We start from the raw sequence: 13,415 nt of genomic DNA on the forward strand, positions 1-13,415 counted from the left end.
GTGGTGGAACAACTGATTTCTCTTCCCCGACCCCCCCATTTCTCTTTCGAGATGTCATGGTTGGGTTTTGTCTGACATTGATTTAATAAAAGTTAAAGACCTAGGATCTGATGAGGATTTTCAATAATACAGCGTTCCACTTGCAGTCAGGATAAAGCTGCTCCGCTGCGACCAAGTCTTTATTTGCCCAGGGTTTGTGTTAATCTTGGCATTGTCATCAGTAGATGAGGGTTATCTTTTACTGGCAGCTGGCAATGAGCTTCTAGTAGTTAGAAAGTTAATAATCAGTGGAGACAGTTTCTTTGTAGTATTGTGACACACTGGTTAAACCATTAACGCCTCTCTGGGGCTGACCTGAGGGCAGGGTGCTGGGAAGGTCTGGAGGATTTTTCTGTCGGTTTAATCCTCACGCGTGATCTCTGCCCTCCCAGCAGTGTGTCGTACCAGAGGCTTCAAACCAAAGATTTCCAGGCTGACCTTGGTTTCCACAGTGCTTTTATCAGATCAGTGTCAGAACGTTTGCCAGCAGCTCGGGTCACGATGTGGAAATGCTAACTGGGTCTTTACGGAGATGTTTTTAACCCTGTCTCACAGCCACCGCTAGTGAAGACGCAGACGGTCACCATCTCCGACGTGTCCAGCGCTGTCAAAAGCGAAATTCCCACGAAAGAAGTCCCCATTGTCCACACGGAGACAAAGACCATCACCTACGAAGCTGCACAGGTAAGGTGTGTTCTGATTAATTTTCCAGGGGCTTAATTAAACTCAAGCGTTTTGTTTCCAAATCCCCTGGATGAGACAGCAGCACCTGCCTTTCTCCAAGCATCCGAGTGCCAACACAGGCGTTAACCGATGCTGTGGACTCTATTTCTAGGTGCATCTGGTATTTTTAGAGGAGCAGTGTTTTTACTGTCCTTGAAGAGTAATTATTTTTTCAAGATGTGCATGCAAACAGAATTTATCTTCAGCCCCTGGTGGCTTTGGGATGTAGAACTGACTGTACAGAGTTAACCTGAGATGGCCTTTTTCTGCAAGAGATGCCTTGTCTTGTTTTCCCCAACTCTCTTTGCTGTTTATGCCTCTTTAGAACTTGGTTTATAAATTGATTATCCTTTAGGTTTCAGCCCTGAAGCAGGTGTTGAAAACGGGAAGTTTTGTATAAAATGCAACCAGAGTGGGTATCTGGTGATTGGAAACTAGAAATGTTAGTGGAGCAATGCCAGCATACGCAGGTGTGGTTTCATTGCTGAGGTTAAAACTAATCCTCCATCTAAAATAGGTGTTATTTATGTATTTGAGAATTTGGAGCCTGTGTTAGCTCGGGTTCGTCGTAGCTGTGGTTGTTAGAAGCAGCCCATGCTCTGTTGTTGGACTGTTGTGACGGTGGGATGTAGGTTCGGCTGCGGGTATCCCATGGACCATGCTTGTATCAATAATTTGGGATTCCCTAGGAATGCTGTGGCTGCTCAGCATCCTCCCCGATGGCAGAAGCAGAGCTCAGACGTGCCCGCACTGGGCAGTGGTGAGCATCGCCTGGTTTCTCAGCCAGTGACCGGATGAATAGTGGAGCTCTGCTCTGGTTACTGCTGTTAGTTTCTAACTGGGAAATGAAACGTGCGTCTCCAGGGCTGGGAGAAGTCGGCCGTGCGTGTGCCGGCTGGTGATGTGCCGTGAGATTTCTTCCAGTCTGTGGAAAATGGTCCCACCTTGTGGTAACTCCAGATATCGTCCCACCGCCGTGCTGGGGATGCTGCCCAGCGTTCGTGGTGGTGCACAGTGAGGGAGACGTGGCCAGGATGACTGACTTCAGGTTCTCCAGCAGACCTTGAAAGGTCGAGTCGTGTGGGATAGCAACCAAGTAACCAGCTATACAGAAGTTGTCCACAGAATCACAGAATAGTAGGGGTTGGAAGGGACCTCTGTGGGTCACCCAGCCCAACCCCCTGCCGAAGCAGGGTCACCTACAGCAGGCTGTAGAGGACCTTGTCCAGGCGGGTCTTGAATATCTCCAGAGAAGGAGACTCCACAGCCTCCCTGGGCAGCCTGGGCCAGGGCTCCATCACCCTCCGAGGGAAGAAGTTCTTCCTCGTGTTCAGCTGGAGCTTCCTCTGCTTCAGTTTGTGCCCGTTGCCCCTTGTCCTGTCGCTGGGCACCCCTGCAAAGAGTCTGGCCCCATCCTCCTGACACTCACCCTTGAGATACAAGCATTTATAAGGTCCCCTCGCAGCCTTCTTCAGGCTGAACAAGCCCAGCTCCCTCAGCCTCTCCTCACAGGAGAGATGTTCCAGTCCCCTCACCATCCTCGTAGCCCTCGTTCAGCAAGTATCTGGACTTCCATTGCTTCTGCAGAGTTTAAAGCCAGCGATGTGCAAGATGTTCTCAGGAGGGAGGAAGGGTAACAAGGACCTCCTGAATTGTGCTCCCTGGCTTTGTGGACCTCCGTGGATCCAGGCAGGTGTCTTTCGGGATAGGTGTCTGCTTTGGTCTCCCTTCGTGGCCCAAGCGTGCAGCTTGGCATGGAGGGGCACGACCAGCGGTGCGGTGTACCCGGATTTCGGTCTGGCTGAGGGGTGTCGTAGGTCCTGCCTGCGTGATTTGGTGGATCCCTGCATTGCCAGCCTTAAAGTCCGTGGGCTTGATGGTGAGCCTTCAGAGACCTGCGAAGTCCTTGTGCAGCCGGGCACAGCTCAGCCGGCTGCGGGTCGGCTCGCTCTGTCCTGTGGTCCACAAGGGAGAGGAGCTTCTGCCTTGGATTGCGTCCCGCTCTGTGGATGTGGAGACCCCGTCTCTGTCCACGCTGCCCGCAGACTGACGGCCTGTTCTTCTGCCCCGCAGGCAGATGGGGACAACGGAGATCTAGACCCTGGCATCCTGCTGACCGCTCAGACCATCACTTCAGAAACCACCAGCAGCACCACCACCACGCAGATCACAAAGGTAACGGGACGGGAACGCGGTAAAACAACAGCTCAGACAACACTGACAACACCGTGACAGAGCGATGGGCAGAGTGGAAAAACAGAAAAAAAATCTTTTGAAATTTCCTTTCAAAAAATGGGATTTTACCTGAAACAAAGCACAAGGTTTGCCTGCGTTAAGAGTGTAGTTCATGCATTAATTGCGGTGCAGTCTGGGGACACGGGCTCTGACTGTCCTGTGGGACAACGGGAAAGAACCGTACTGTCAGTCGAAGCGCTTCCCTGGCTCGGTTCTAAGAAAGTGAATGTTTGACAGTTCTTCTTCGAGCAGCGGCGGTTTTCCCCCGTGATTCTGTTACCGTGGTCTGACGGCAGTATTTGGTAACGCTGTTTTTGGATACTGTCTTCAGCGAGGCAGCCCCAGTGCACTCGAATTCCTTCTCGCTGCCAGACTAACAGCAGTTTTTCCTTTTGTACTAGACTGTGAAAGGTGGCATTTCAGAGACACGGATTGAGAAGAGGATTGTCATCACAGGAGATGCAGATGTAGACCACGACCAGGTAGGAGCTGGGATGTGGTCCAGAATTGCTTCTCGGAGCTGGCACGACCTAGACAGGCTGCCTTTCCAAAGAGAACTTAACCAGAAAGCAACCTAGGGAAATTTTACTGGGGTAGAAATAAAACCTCAAAACTGATTTCAATAATAAATTCCTCTTTGACAGGCCGCAGCTGTATAGGTGGGCCAGCAAAGCTTAATTCTGCTCTGAAACTGGTGTTGGCAGCAAAGTTTTGATTCCAGAATAGTTTTGAACAAGTGCAACTTAAAAAACGAAATCCACAAAAATGTGCAATAAAAGTTTTCCTTGACATCTGGATGATCTGCATTAATTTTCTAGTAACTTTGAAGCTCTGTTGCTGCTGCATCGCGCCAGAAGTCATTTCATAGCACTCAGCACCTGCGTTAAATCGCCTTGGCTTTATGTGAAACCTTTCTGATGAGTCAGCCTCGTTGGCCCGTAGCATGTGTTGGAAGCGATGATGCTGTCATCAGGGAATTAGATTTCAAATTTAATTTTAGCTGCAAGTATCATGGGGCTTGAGAATATTTGTACGACAAGAACTAGTTTATTAATTCCAACAGAAAATGTCTGAAATGTGCTCATGACACTTGCTGGAAGAATAAACAGGATTTGCTTAATTACTCTCATCCATCTTCCACCACGGGGCAGTGGAGAGATGTGGTGTATTCTTGGAAAACAGCTTTTCCTTTCAGAAGTAATCTAATGCCACCAGAAGTCACCAAACTGTGCGGCTGACGTGGATTCACTTTTTATTCTCTCCCCAGAGTTAGCAACAGTCTCGTGTCGCCCTGAGGACGTCGGTGGCATGCTCTGATGCGTGTGGTCTCTTGCAGGTCCTAGCGCAGGCGATAAAAGCGGCAAAGGAGCAGCACCCGGACATGTCGGTGACCAAAGTGGTCGTGCACCAGGAGACGGAGATCGCAGAGGAGTAGCGAGGCCGTGTAAGTAGGGGATGATGCGCAAACGAGTGCCGGGTGCTGCTTCCCCCCCGTGGCAGGGGGCTTGATCTCAGTGCAAGCGAGGTTTGGCTAAATATGGTCAAAGTTTAACTGAAATTATTATTGTTAGCTGAGGAGTCCCACTCAAGCTGTTCCTATGAAATCATTTAAGACTGATGAAGCAGGCACAAATGCAGACTAATCCTGCAGTGTGTGTGAGCCAGAATCACCTAAAAGAAGCTGCGTGGCTCCCATGATGAGGCTGTTTTGCCTTGGCAAACACCTTCGGTGCACCAGGAGCTATCGGTTTCACGCAGACCACTGCCTTTACCAGTGCCAGCTAACCTCGGAGCTCCTGGCTTGCCTGGAAAGATCCCTTTGCTTCAGTTTTGATGATTTTGGGAAATTGCTGCTTGAGGAATCTGTCGGCACAGCAAAGCCCACCCTTCCCCGTTGCCCACGTCGGTGCCGTGCGCTGCCCTGCCTCATCCCACCAAAGCTGGCCCTTGCCGAGATTTGGGAGGCAGAACAAGAAGTAGTTAGGTGAGAGGAGAGGCGGCGTGGTGTAACGGACAGCGTGCTTGAGCTTGTTAACTCTCCAAACCTGAATAAAAATGGCGCAGGGTTCCTTAGCCCTCCTGGATTTGCGGCTCTTAAAATCCGGCCCCTCAAGGGTGGGAGCGGGGCGTTCTTTGTGCCCGGCGCTCAGCCTGGACTCACGCCCGCCGCTGACGGGAGCTCATCTTCCCGTTTCAGTTCTCCAGCCGCTTCAGGGAAGCAGATTCCCCTTTTTCCCAGAAAACCGGCTGTTAGCAGCCGGAACTTACCCTGCATCTCTCTCTCTAGGAAGCGTTCCTGCCAGACACAACGCCGGGAAAAAGAAACCCAGCAAAACTACCAAGAAACTACCTGGAGCACAAAGACCTCGGATTGACAAGACTTGACACTCAGAGACACTCAATTCGTATCATTTAGTAGGAGTTGCGCTTTGACATTTTACTTGGGGTTTTCCAGACTCTGCTGGATCCTATTGGATATAGATTTTTTTTTTTAATATATATATATATTGTGACAAAAGTATGCCATATTTCTAACTGTACTGAATATTTTTTACAGGTTTTCAATTTTGCATTCCCTCTCACGCATAGCCTCTTCAGATACAGCCCCCGACACACCTCGCAGGGCTCAAAGGGTCGCTGTTTTAAGTCGTAATTCCCTCCGCCTCGTCAGGGATAACGGAGATAAGCCACACCCGTGCATATTCCAAGCGTGGGATCCCTACGCGCCTTCAAAAAGCCGTGGGTCCTTCCGCTGGGAGAGTCAGTTGGAAAAAGTCAGACTTCAGTTTTGTGCAGCGTTTCCGATTTGCCTCTTGATTTTTATAGCTGGAGGGAGCTTGAGACCCCGGCCGCGATAGCAGGGCGTGCAGAGCCGAGCGGCTGCCTTCGCGCCGCCTTCCCTCCCCGCTGGGTTTCAGGCCCCCGTGTGTGGACACAGTAGGGTTTTGTGGTGTAGCCGATGCCCACATCGCGATAGCTGACTAGATTTAAGGAATACTGGAAGTTGCTTCGGGTATCTGATACTGTGAATTTTAGAGCTTTAAGAGGACTGTGATAGCACCGCGCCTTCCTCCCGTGTGTCTCTGCCGAGTGCTACCTACCTGTTTGTGTTTTCTAGATGCCATTAAATTAAAAAGCCCTTAGAAGCGTGCGCTGAAGGTGTTTGGACTCTGAATGCTATTAAGGTAGGCTTCTGCAGCAGTCACAGGAACTGATTTTTTTTTCGGTGTCGTAGTTTTTTCACTTGTTTGTGTTCATGATTTTTACATTAGGGTTTGTTTTTTTTAAAGTCGGGGTTGGTTTTCTCCTCCCCTCACAGTGCTGTTTGAAGCTAAACTGGACACCCATATACCAGGGCACATACCCTACTATAATTTAATTTAAATTCCTGTAGACAATCCTTCCTAGGCCTGTAAGCTGTGTTTGGAGAAGCTGAACAAGAAATCTTAGATGTCAGGTGTTGCTGGTCGTGATGGAGCCAAGGACATGGAAAGTGCTGTCACCCTGGCGCAAGGGTCTGTGCTTCGTTAGGCTTTGTGACCGCCTCGCTGGAATGAAATACCAGGGTTAGTGTCTGCGCCTGTAGGCTGAGCTCACAGACCAGCGGGGCCGTCTCCAGCGTGTGGGGATGACCAGAAAAGATCTTTTCTGAGGCTGGATGTGCTTTCCTCCACAGCACTGGGGGCTGAGCTCCCGCTGCTGCTTTCTGAGCCTCCTGGAAATGTTTTATTCGTGCCCTGGTTTCTCCTTCCAGCACTTAAATTTAAAAAGAAGAAAAAAACCCCACCAAACTTCGTAAAGAGTCTGCCCAGACACTTGTGAACACTTTAGTACACTTTGAGGTTGTGATTTTTTTTTATATATATATAGTGTGGCACACTGGTAGCTGAGGGCATGGAGTGCTCTGCTGCTGCTGCTCCTCAGTCGAGGACAGGAAGAAAATGGCAATAAAAAAAAGCTCTCTGCTGTTTTAAATTTGAATAATGTGTTTCAGAAGTCACTGGATTTAGCTCAGGCTGCAATGACTTGCTGTTTAGCTGCAAACAGCCTTCAAACTACACTGGGGCTAGTGTAGCTTCTCCGATTCAGGTGCAATTTTAATTAAGCTGTCAGTATTGATTGGAGACTATGCTGAAGACGCTGGAGCTGCTGGATTTTTGCTTTCCTTGAGCCTGGCTGGCCGTGAGTCCTCCTCAGCCTCCAGCCTTCCGCGCCGGTAGCTGCTGCTCGGGGTGCCTGGTCCCCTCCCGTCATGCTCTGTGTTCCACTGCGGACCGGGCACCCTGCGCCGGGATTTAGGGAGTCCAGGGCTCCACAGCTGTAGTGTAGAGGTGAAGTCTGCCTGTTTATGTCTGAACAGCCCTTTCCTTCCTTCTTCTGCAGCACAGATCCTTTAACGGGTCTGTGTCCCTGCTGTTCTCAGCTTCGTTGGGTAACGCTTGCCTTAAACGCCCATCGCGCTGAGCATCCCTCTGGCCACGTCCCTTTGCTAGGGATTCAGCTTTTGGCCACTCGCTCCTTCCTCCTCACCCCGGAGCGGCTCCCCGAGGAGGAAACGGGCCCGCCGAGCAGCCGCAAAGAGGCTTCGCCAGCCAAAGCCAGCGTGATAAATGAGGTTTGTCCATGGCACTTACAGGCGCTTGGCTGTCACGAGGATTTAGGGGAATGCGGTGCGAGGTCGAAGCTGGGCCCTGGGTGTTCCATGGGCTGTCCCGTACCCTGAGCGCGGCGAGCGGGACAGCGCGCCCTGAGCAGGGGATTTCCAGGGTGAGCAACCTGCTGGCACAAGCGGTGGTTCCCTTCCGAAAGGATGTGCTCCCCGTGGCTCCGGACACCTCTTTTTAAGGGCTCATGGACTAGAACAACCCTATTTTATTTTTATTTTTTTTCCCTGGGGTTTTGGGTGGCCGTTTCCAGGTTATTCATTCTCACACCTCCCCCTTCCGAGTTCTTGCTTCTCCCCGAGTATTTCAGCCAAGCTGGCCTGTGTCATGGCCCCGCTCTCTCGCCCCGCCGCTGGTTTCCAGCCCTGCTGCCCCTCTCCAGCCGACGCAGCCGCCTGCCCGCAGCGCCCGAGCCCGGCAGCTGGGCAGGAGCAGCGGCAGCCTGGGAAGAAGATAAAAAGTTCAGAGTAGAAGCGGCTTCTGGCACCCGTGGCCGGGGCTGCCCGCACCCCTGCCACCTCCAACGGGTTTTGAAAATCCTCGGCTCTTAGCGTGCTGTGTTATTTCTAGGGACAAACCAGCTAAGTAAGGTCTATTTATATGAATGTTCCCAGCTCTTCCTACTCCACAAGTTCACCCAGAGACTGTCTTGATTGTATAATATACATTATATGGAAGCTATTTATATATGAATGAATGTTTTTATGGCAAGGAAGGCAAGGAGCTCCTGCTCTCCTCCATTAAACTGGAACGGCAGCGCTGGTTGCCAAACAGCAATCTCTGACCGACACAGATGCGTTAGCAAAGGACTGACTGATTTCTGGTTTTAATAAACTGTGGTTTGCTGATTTCCTAAGTGTACAATTACCTTAAGAGGTGGTAGAGTCCCAGCCTTAGTGATGAAACTTATTAAAAAAAAAAAAAAATTTAGCTGAGAATATGAAGGAGCTTTGTAAAATTTTTTAAGGCAATTGTGAATTGTCTAGGCTAGCCGTTTACACTCTTCTTTATAAAAATAGGAACTTTTAAAATTGGCAGATCTTTATAGATGAATAGCGATGGGAGCTGTTATTTTGGACTTTCGTAGTAAATCAAAGGGAAAGTTGCCGTAGCATTTAGACAGACGTAAGTGTTCGGTATTGCTTCTTGTATTGCATTTTTCAATAAATTTTCAAACAAAACTGCCTCCCTGGCCCTGAAGCCTTTTTTTCTTCTTCTCACCCTCCTCCAGGTCTCTCTCCCCAGCCTGGCTTCATGGCAATCTGCTTTTTCCAACCTGAGCCAAACCCAGTGCATCCCCGGCAGAGCCAGTGCCGGCTGCGCAGCCCCGCGCCGGGCTCTGCCGCCGGCTGCGGTTCCCTGCGCTCTCGGTGGCTTCGGACGCTTGGAGCAGCTCCCAGCAGGGCCACGGGGAGGCCCAGAGCCAGGGAAAGGGCAAAAAGGGAGCCCCAGAGTCCAAATTTTCCCTAAAGCGTACAAAAACCTCCCTCTGAGCGGCTGGATTTAAGGGGAGCTCAGGTGAGGGTTTCTGCTCAGCAAGCGAACGCGGCTGAGCTGCAGCGGGGGAGACGTCCAGCCCGGCGCTGGGGTTGTCCCGGCTCCGTTTTTTCTGGCCGCAGGATCGTGAGGAGGGACAGAAATACCGAGCAGAAAGCTGATGGGGCATCTTGGCCGCCAGCCCGACAGAGAACAAAAGCCAGTTGGCCCAGTTAGGACCGCTGGAGACTGGGAACTGGGAGGGAAGAGCATCCCTGCGGGCAGGGGCAGCCCCTGCGGTACCACACACCCACCCCCGTGCCTCAGTTTCCCCAGCAAACAGAAAGAGAAGGGTTACACAGCCCCACTGCTGCTCATGCACATATCTGCATACCAAAAGCAACATTAATTCAAATTACTCATTGCTCTGGCTGACACCCTGCCTGTGGCCAGTTTCCTTTCAAGCCACTCCAAGTATTGAATACTGTAAAGCAAAAAAAAAAAAAAAATCACAAAGGAGCCCCAGAAATCGGCCCCGGATGGCTGGGAAGCGGCCACCGCTGGAGCTGCTTTTTTTCACCCCGTGTCACAGCAACTTGTTTGACTTCGAAGAGCGAGGCAGAGCCAACCGTCGCGTTATTCCCCCGTGCCAGCTGGGCTGTCGCACGCGGGCTCTTCGCCATGTCCAGCCCGATCAGGGTCACGCCAAACCGCGCTGTGAATAGCCCTGTGCCGGGGAGGGGGCTTGCGGAGGTCCCAGCTCCGTTCCAGAAGGCACTGGTGTGATGACACCCAGCCAGGCACACGAACCGCGGGTCCGAAGACGGGGTGCTGGGGGGCAAACAGCTGAGAAATCACGGAATTCCTCTGCTCGGCTGCGCTTGGGGTGTCAGCCCCCCGCTCAGCAGTCGGTCGAGGCAGTGCTTGCCCCCCCTCCGGATTATTTAACCTCCCCCAGGGAGCAGCACCGAGCTCTGCCCAGCTCCAGAGCGTGGCTCCGCAGCAGAGGGGGGTCCCAGCGCCCGGCTTGGCGTCGGCAACACGAGGGAGCATCACCCACCCAGGGGTCCCAGGCTCCAGCAGCGCATCCCGGCAGAAGCACCAGCAGCCCTGGGACCCCCATGGCGAGGGACCGCTGAGCTGACACCGTCCCCCCTGCCCTGCCCTCCCCAAGGGGTTCCCAGCCCGTCCCCTCCATGGCACTGGCCCGGGGACCTGGTCCCCACGGCCCATCCGCCTGAGCCCTGATGCTTTGCCAGGCAGGACCGTTGCCATCGCCGGTGCAAGGACACCCATAGCACAGGGGACACTGAGCTCCCCCCCCCCCCCCCCGAAGTGCCCAAGGGACATTTGTCCCCAGCTCCTTTCCCCAGGGACAGCAGACGCCAACCGCCGATGGTCAGCCACCACCCTTCGCTCTGCCACCAAGCCCTGGGGCCACCAACCAGGAGACCACCACAACTGGAAAGGCTTTTCCTAGGGCTCCCCAGGCCGGGTGTCCCAAGCACAGGGTGCCCTTACCCTCCGTGGGGGTCTGAGCCCTCTTCCCTTCCCCGTGCCTCAGTTTCCCCCCCACTGCCGAAACCACAAAGTCTGCCAAGCCCAGAGCCTGGTGGCATTTTGCCTGGCTACAGGCAAGGGAAAATATTAGGCAAACAAACACCATGGCGATCTAGAGATGCAAATCAACAAAAACACCCCAACCCAAACCCTGGTTCCAACAGCAGCAGAAGGCAGCAGCAGCCCGTGGGCTCCCGGGGGGCCAAGCCCGGGCTCCTGGGTGGCCCTGCACCGGCTCCAGCCCCCAGATCCCACACTGAAGGCAACGGCTCCGTCTCAGAGGTCCCATTCATTGGGAAGGAGCCACAAAAGCCATTTCCCTTCACCGCCCATCCCCATCCCTGCTCCTTCCTCAGGTCTCCATCCCGGACCCCGACCCGGAGGAGCAGCCGTTGCGCCGGGAGGAGAAAGTTCCCATTCAGACACCAGCTTGTTCCAGCCCGGGCTATTTTTAGGTCATTCCTCTGGTTTCGGGGGCTCGGGCAGCCAGTCGTGTTCCCGGCGGGTCAGCGGGGTGCCCCAGGGTCGGGGCCGCTCTCAGGGCCCCAAGGAGAACTGCTGCGGGAGCCCGGCGAGCAGCGGGGATGACTCCATTGCTTCGAGACCAGAGAGCCCAGGGGGGTTTGGGGTCTGGGATAAACAAGTGTTGAAAGGGAGGAATCACAATTGCAATGGGCCAGGTAGGACACACCGCGCTCGGCCCTGAGCTCCCTAACTGGGGAAACTGAGGCACGGGGGGGGACAAAGCCAAAGGCTGGGAGGGACCTCCTGTCCTGCAGCAGCCGGGCTGGTGGCACCGGCTTCATCCCTGTCCCTTGGGCTGGGCACTGCTGCAGGGCACCCGCAGGGCTGTGGGCATCAGCCCCAACAGCTCTTCACTCCCACCCCGGCTCCAAGGGTTCGATGCTCCCCAGGAGCAGCTCCCCAAGTTGCTTTGGGGGAGCAGAGCATCCCCATGGCTCTGCAGAGCATCCCAGGACCACGCCAGCCTCTGGGAGGCTGGAAAAGCGAATCAATGGGTGGGATTACATCCCAGTGCACACCAGTACAGCCCAGCTGCTCCACGCCGGGCTTCCCAAACACCGCAGACCTGAAGCGACATCCCTCCAGCCCACTCCATCGCCGCCGCCGCCTCGCCTCCCCCTCCCAAACCCCGGAGCGGGGAAGCGGCAGGGATGGACCCATTCCACGGCCCCTCCAGGGACCTCTGGGTGCTCCCGACCCGGGGGGCTGCTCTGCCTCCACCGCAGCAAAACTTTCAGACAGCAGCTTTCCCTGCCGCCCCCGCCACACACATCCCACCAAGCTTCTCCAGGCCAGACAGTGCTCCTGGGGTAGGAACGGATTCCCAAAGCCCAAATTCCCATCCCTGAGGTGCCCCGAGCCCCAGTTAGCCCCTTGCAGGCCAGACACACCGCGTTATCCACCCATCCTTTCCTTCCCCGCGTTTGCCCCCAGCCTGGGCAGTGGTCCCCGACGGGCTCCAAGCCAAAGCGCCGGAGGTCTGGGCTCCAGCGCTCGGCTGCTGGGACAACCCACATCATGGGGACGCCGATAACCGCTGATGGGGCACTGGGCTTCGGAGCTCAGCTCTCCTCGTCCCACCCAGAAACAGCCCCACATTGCTGAGCCACTTTATGCAGCGGGAGAAACGTGCAGAGTTTAGGGTGCCAGTGAGCCTGGGCAGGACACCCCCAAACCCACAAGAACCAAAAAATACCGTAAAAAAAAAAAATAAATGAAGTAACTCCCCCCAAACCCACCCCAGCTCCAGCCCTGTCCTGGCTCCTTTAGTTGCTGGGAAGCATGGAGACGGGCACCTTTGGCTTAGTGCCAGCTCATTAATGATGAAAAGCACTTTACATCACACTTATTTCATTTTTTTTTAAATAAAGCATCCAAAAGCAGCACCCTACATACCTCGCCAAAAGGTCACCAGGCGTCACAGCGCCGCAGAGCACATCCACACCCCAACACCCCGCTTCGGGGTCCTCACCTTCACACTTCGGGTGCAAAGCACGGCACCATCACCCGGTGCCCGTCGCAACGGCCCCAGCCTCAGCCCCGGCACGGAAAGCCCCAACACTTCATCTTCCCAGCGCCTCGGCGAGGAGATTTACGGCAGAGAGCACTCGCCCTGAATTATGCACCAACATTTGCATTCCCTGGCTGTGCGACAAGCGCGCGGCCGCTCGCAGGGCGCTTTCCTTCGCATAGACTTTAAATCTTAAGGAAGGACTTACCAGCCAGGCAGGCTCACGGCTGTGACCTCTCTCACTGCAGGGAGAGGAGGAGGAAGAGGAGGAGGAAGGGCTGGCAGCTTGGTGGGACACGGTGGGCTGAGCAGCATCAGCTGTGGGGTGGGAGCGATCGTCCCCCAGCTGCGGCTGATCTGGCTGAGTGCGGCCGTAGCTGTTCTGCTCCCCGGTTTGGCTCTGGATCCTTCGCAGCTGGGAGCTGCTGCTTTTTGGCATGGCTGCTCCAGTCCCTCTCCCTCCATCCCCCCCCCTTTTTGCCCCTTTTGGGGGCATTTCTTGGGCCGGCTCTGACCCTGCCCCGTTTGAGCTGCACAGTCCTTGGCTCCAGCTCCGTGTCCGTGCCCTGTTGAAGAGGTGGTTGAAAGGCTGGTATTGTTGTCCCCCCCACCACCACCATCACCTCCCCTGGGGCTGGAGGGGTCCCAGCAGGGGGGCTGGAGACCCCCCTGGTGCTGACTGG

General features: G+C 54.2%; 1 protein-coding gene across 14 annotated transcripts in view; it reads left to right on the plus strand.

Annotated features, from left to right (window-relative positions):
• EPB41 (erythrocyte membrane protein band 4.1) overlaps nucleotides 1-8,842 on the plus strand; it is a 95,362-nt gene extending 86,520 nt beyond the window's left edge. For all 14 annotated transcript variants that reach the window (XM_075437780.1, XM_075437773.1, XM_075437774.1 and 11 more), the window contains 5 exons: nucleotides 595-723; nucleotides 2,836-2,937; nucleotides 3,399-3,479; nucleotides 4,334-4,441; nucleotides 5,285-8,842. In XM_075437780.1, coding sequence (XP_075293895.1) covers nucleotides 595-723; nucleotides 2,836-2,937; nucleotides 3,399-3,479; nucleotides 4,334-4,432 — 411 coding nt within the window. In that variant the 3' untranslated portion in view covers nucleotides 4,433-4,441; nucleotides 5,285-8,842. The remainder of the gene's footprint in view (nucleotides 1-594; nucleotides 724-2,835; nucleotides 2,938-3,398; nucleotides 3,480-4,333; nucleotides 4,442-5,284) is intronic.
• Nucleotides 8,843-13,415: the final 4,573 nt, after the last annotated feature.

This window comes from Opisthocomus hoazin, chromosome 17 (assembly GCF_030867145.1).
Source record: "Opisthocomus hoazin isolate bOpiHoa1 chromosome 17, bOpiHoa1.hap1, whole genome shotgun sequence".
Classification (NCBI taxonomy): Eukaryota; Metazoa; Chordata; class Aves; order Opisthocomiformes; family Opisthocomidae; genus Opisthocomus; species Opisthocomus hoazin.